This window comes from Notothenia coriiceps, unplaced genomic scaffold (assembly GCF_000735185.1).
Source record: "Notothenia coriiceps isolate Sejong01 unplaced genomic scaffold, NC01 NC01_scaffold00008454, whole genome shotgun sequence".
Lineage (NCBI taxonomy): Eukaryota > Metazoa > Chordata > Actinopteri > Perciformes > Nototheniidae > Notothenia > Notothenia coriiceps.
In genome coordinates, this window is record NW_011341155.1 from 1 (window position 1) to 4498 (window position 4498).

Below are 4498 nucleotides of genomic sequence, written 5' to 3' on the forward strand. Positions count from 1 at the left end.
ATTGAAAAAACGCACCCTACTGGATGTAGCCTATTGTGTGAACATGGCGCTAATGTGTATTTATGTGTGTGTTTGTGTGTTTGTGTGTGTGTGTGTGTGTGTGTGTGTGTGTAGGCTCCCTCCTCAGAAGATGCTCTCACCCCCTCCTCAGGTATAACCCCGTCTGCCTCCGGTGGTTCCTCTCGTCCCTTCATCCCCGTCACTGATGACCCCGGAGCCGCTAGCATCATCGCTGAAACCATGACTAAGACCAAAGAGGTGAGTTTGACTGACTGAGCATGAGTGAATTCATAAAGTGGTTAGAATGAGTCCTAAAACCCAGAAATGTGTCAGCATCTCAGCACTTCACTAAATGAGAGGACTAAACGTCATGTGACCGTGCTGTAGCAAGCCAGGGAGATGCTACCTACAAAAATGTGTAATTTCTGCCCCAGTCCTTTAACCCAAACACGTTGTCCTGCTTTATGTTCCCTTCAGGACTCGGAGAGCCATAGTAAGGTTGTGGGTCCGGAGCCTCAGTACCTGGATGAGTTCACCAGTCTGCTCGTTCCCGATGATACCCGTGTGATGGTGGACCTGCTGAAGCTGGCGGTGTCCTGCCGCTCCGGAGAGAAAGGGAAGGAGGTGCTGTCCGCCGTGCTGTCAGGCATGGGAACAGCTTACCCTCAGGTGATTTACTTTACTTTTACAATATCACGTTACCGGTAAAACCCATTTTTTTACTTTGCTTGTAAGATGTACTCTCTCTCTCCTGTCAGTAGCTTTATTAAGGTGCATACATGTTGACTGCTTGTGAAGATTTCAACATTTGGGATAGACATTGCTGTTGCAAAACCGAAGTGTAGCCGCATTTCAAACATCGTAGTAGTAGTATTGCAGAGAACGACCAATATGAATGCATTATGAAACCAGCAAAATAGTTTGAAGCTCCATTATCACATTTTGAAGTAATTTTGGGGACAAAATATTATCATTGCAATTTGAGATATAAAGGATTCATTTCCATGTGAGCATTTTAAAAGTCAATAATGAACATAAAAAGTCAATATTAAAGTCGATCTAAAGTAATTTAAAATTATTTGTTCAGCCCTAGTTTATACTATACCATAGAAGGGAAAAGATTATTATATATATATTATTAATATGGCATAATTTGTTTTATGGGAAATGTTGTGAATTATATTGAATGGTTATTTGGGTGCCTCTTTATCTCCCTAGCCTTGTGATTGGTCGGATGTTGGTAACATTTGTTTAATCTCTGTCTCTCTGGTGTTGCAGGTGGCGGACATGCTGCTGGAGTTGTGTGTCACAGAGTTGGAGGACGTGGCGACGGACTCTCAGAGCGGCCGTCTGTCCTCTCAGCCCGTCGTGGTGGAGAGCATCCACCCGTACACCGACGACACCTCCACCAGCGGCACCGTGAAGATCCCAGGTACAAACAGAGAAGATACAGAAACAGAGGGGATTATGGGTAATGCTGCAACGATCTGTTTGGTGTTTGGAGCCAAACACTTCAGAGACATGTTCTGTATATATCTGAGACCTATAATATATTGATGAAAAACACTTTAAATTGCCGTATCATCTTTACTGTATCTCTTATTTTGTTCTGTAGGTGCCGAGGGTCTGAGGATAGAGTTCGACCGCCAATGTTCGACGGAGCGACGCCACGACCCGCTGACCATCATGGACGGAGCCAACAGGATCGTATCCGTCCGATCAGGTGATGAGAGGAGGACCGTAAATCTGAGTAACCATTAAGTGTGTGTCCATGAATGAAGTCTGACCGTGTGTGTGCTTCAGGGCGGGAGTGGTCCGACTGGTCCAGTGAGTTGAGGATCCCGGGGGATGAACTCAAATGGAAGTTCACCAGCGATGGCTCAGTTAACGGATGGGGATGGCGCTTCACTGTGTATCCCATCATGCCTGCTGCTGGTGAGCCACTTCATACGACTGAATGAATCTGTGACCAGATCAGTGTTTCCATTAGGAAAATGTGTGACATTAATCCGTTTCCCTCCCCAGGTCCCAAAGACCTCCTCTCAGACCGCTGCATCCTGTCCTGCCCCTCCATGGATCTGGTCACATGTCTGCTGGACTTCAGGCTCAACTTCGCCTCCAACCGGAGCATCGTGCCGCGCCTCGCCGCCTCCCTGGCTGCCTGCGCTCAGCTCAGTGCACTAGGTACGGTCCTTGTGGCCATAATCATCTCCTAAAGGTTTATTTATGTGACTTTTCCGAGGCAAGGCAAGTGTATTTATATAGCACCTTTCAACACAAGGCAATTCAAAGTGCTTTCAAAAAAGGAAAGACATTAAGAGCATTAAGAAACATATTACATTTAAAAACACTCATTTAAAATCAAAGATAATAAAATATGACTAAATGTAACAAAGGTACATGAATAACCTTAGACTTTTAGGGATATTTCTAAGGTAGAAAAAAAGGTAAAAGACAAGTCAGATGTAAGGAGTAGGGTTCGGGTTAGAGGTGTAGAGATTTAATGGCGTTTCGGAATTCATGATGTATTTAATTGAATGTATTTGCAGCTGCCGGCCACAGGATGTGGGCTCTGCAGAGACTGAGGAAGCTTCTGACCACAGAGTACGGTCAGTCCATCAACATCAACCGGCTGCTGGGATACAGCGAGGGCGAGGCGCGCTCTATGGTGAGATCCACAGGAGAAAAGATTCTTGTTTCAAATATTTGTATTGAGAAGAAGCATACAAGTGTAAGCAAACGTACAGACTTCTTTGGGGTGGAAATCATGCTTCCCTTTTTCAACATAGAAGACAAACAGAACAGCCAACAAGAAATAATAAAGAAAACACATAGCATGACAGGATTACCATACTTAATGACATACATAGTCATTGTGGGAAAGAACAAACTAAATAGTATATATAATACGAATAAATAAATAAACTTAAAGGGTGAGGAGAACGGTTTCTTAATGAAAGGCTTTACTGATATATTTATTGGATTTATACCATGTTTGGCCAACAATTTAATCTAAGGAGCCTGATACAATATCTGATCATATAATCTATTTTGGTGTGAAGATATTCCTGTAATAATAGTGTTATTAAACATTGTAAATAACTATACAATACAGTACTATGGAAGCTCATGGTTTAAATAAGTAATTTATCTGATTAACTATTTTCTTTCAGAGTTTCACAGGCAGTGCGCTGGCCGCCTTAGTGAAGGGGCTTCCAGAGGCTCTGCAAAGGCAGTACGAGTACGAGGACCCCATCGTCAGGGGAGGAAAGCAGCTGCTTCACAGTCCATTTTTCAAGGTACGTTCATAATTATTATTACCTTATACCACCATGGGTTAATAGCAGTGTAACGTAGGCCCGTATTTACTGGACTTTGAGCGGAAAAAGCCTTTTGAAGTTCGACACATTTAAAGTCATATTGTCCGTTGGAAATAATTAAAATGTTACGAGCCGGACCGACCTACATATATTCTGGTTTCTTTCAACATGTTTTATTTTATCTAACAATATTAAGGGCTGAAAGAAATAATCTGTGTCTACATGACTTAATGATGTAATTTCTCATCTTCATATCAATTCGGATTCTGAAATATTCCTGGAGACATTGACCAAAACCAATTATGTGGAATGGACAAATGTGCATTCGTTTTTTTGTAGATCATAAAGGAGGTTTTTGTGTTATTTATCCAGGTGTTGGTTGCTCTTGCCTGCGACCTGGAGCTGGACACGTTGCCCTGCTGCGCTGAGACCCATAAGTGGGCCTGGTTCCGCCGGTACTGCACCGCCTCCAGAGTGGCTGTGGCTCTGGACAAGAGGACGTCTCAGCCCAGAGCCTTCCTGGATGAAGTGAGTCTTCACCAGAATCACACTACAGTTACTAACATTGCGCAAACAAATGACTAGATTCTCCCTTTGACAGACTACAGGTTTATATTTGCATGACTTGTCCACATGCAACTGTCACAGGGGTTGTGCTGCAGTACAGAGACACGGCGGAGTCATCAACAGTGTTATGTGACAATGGACACTGAACTAAAGAGAAAGTTTGAAAGTTTAAAATGTGTGTCTACCACTGCTCACATCTTCCTTATTGCAATAGTAATTGTTTTATGTGTGCACATGTAGGCCTAAGTTTTAAGTTTTGGCTATAGATGAGAGTAACACCTACGTCACTTCCGGGCGAAATTGTTTGGCCCCGCCCACTCTTGGGGGAAAACAACGCTGTCATTTAAATGGCGGTCAATACACATTCTGAAGTTTTTGCCAATCCGATCAGAAATGAAAGAAAACCGTGGATTTTCTGATCTTCAAAGAGCCCGATTACGATGGCCAGACAGGCAAACAATTACATTACATCTTTGGAAATCAACGATCGGGCTCGATATATGGTTAAATTAAAATCAGTAGACGAGCTGTTACTCTCATGAGCGCGGCGGAAAATAATTGTTTTATCATGCCAAAAAGCTGCTGTGTCGTTTATTGCTCCTCAAACATTA

The 4498-nt window shown here is 43.0% G+C and overlaps 1 protein-coding gene across 1 annotated transcript; it reads left to right on the forward strand.

Annotated features, from left to right (window-relative positions):
* Window positions 1-117: 117 nt before the first annotated feature.
* On the forward strand, window positions 118-3848 carry LOC104944594 (E3 ubiquitin-protein ligase HERC2-like; the record flags this gene model as incomplete). The annotated part of the gene is made up of 9 exons (XM_010770152.1): window positions 118-258; window positions 478-669; window positions 1279-1432; window positions 1616-1723; window positions 1804-1935; window positions 2026-2184; window positions 2550-2668; window positions 3174-3299; window positions 3693-3848. Coding segments are annotated over exons 1-9 (1164 nt in total), but the record flags the coding sequence as incomplete, so codon positions are not given.
* Window positions 3849-4498: the final 650 nt, after the last annotated feature.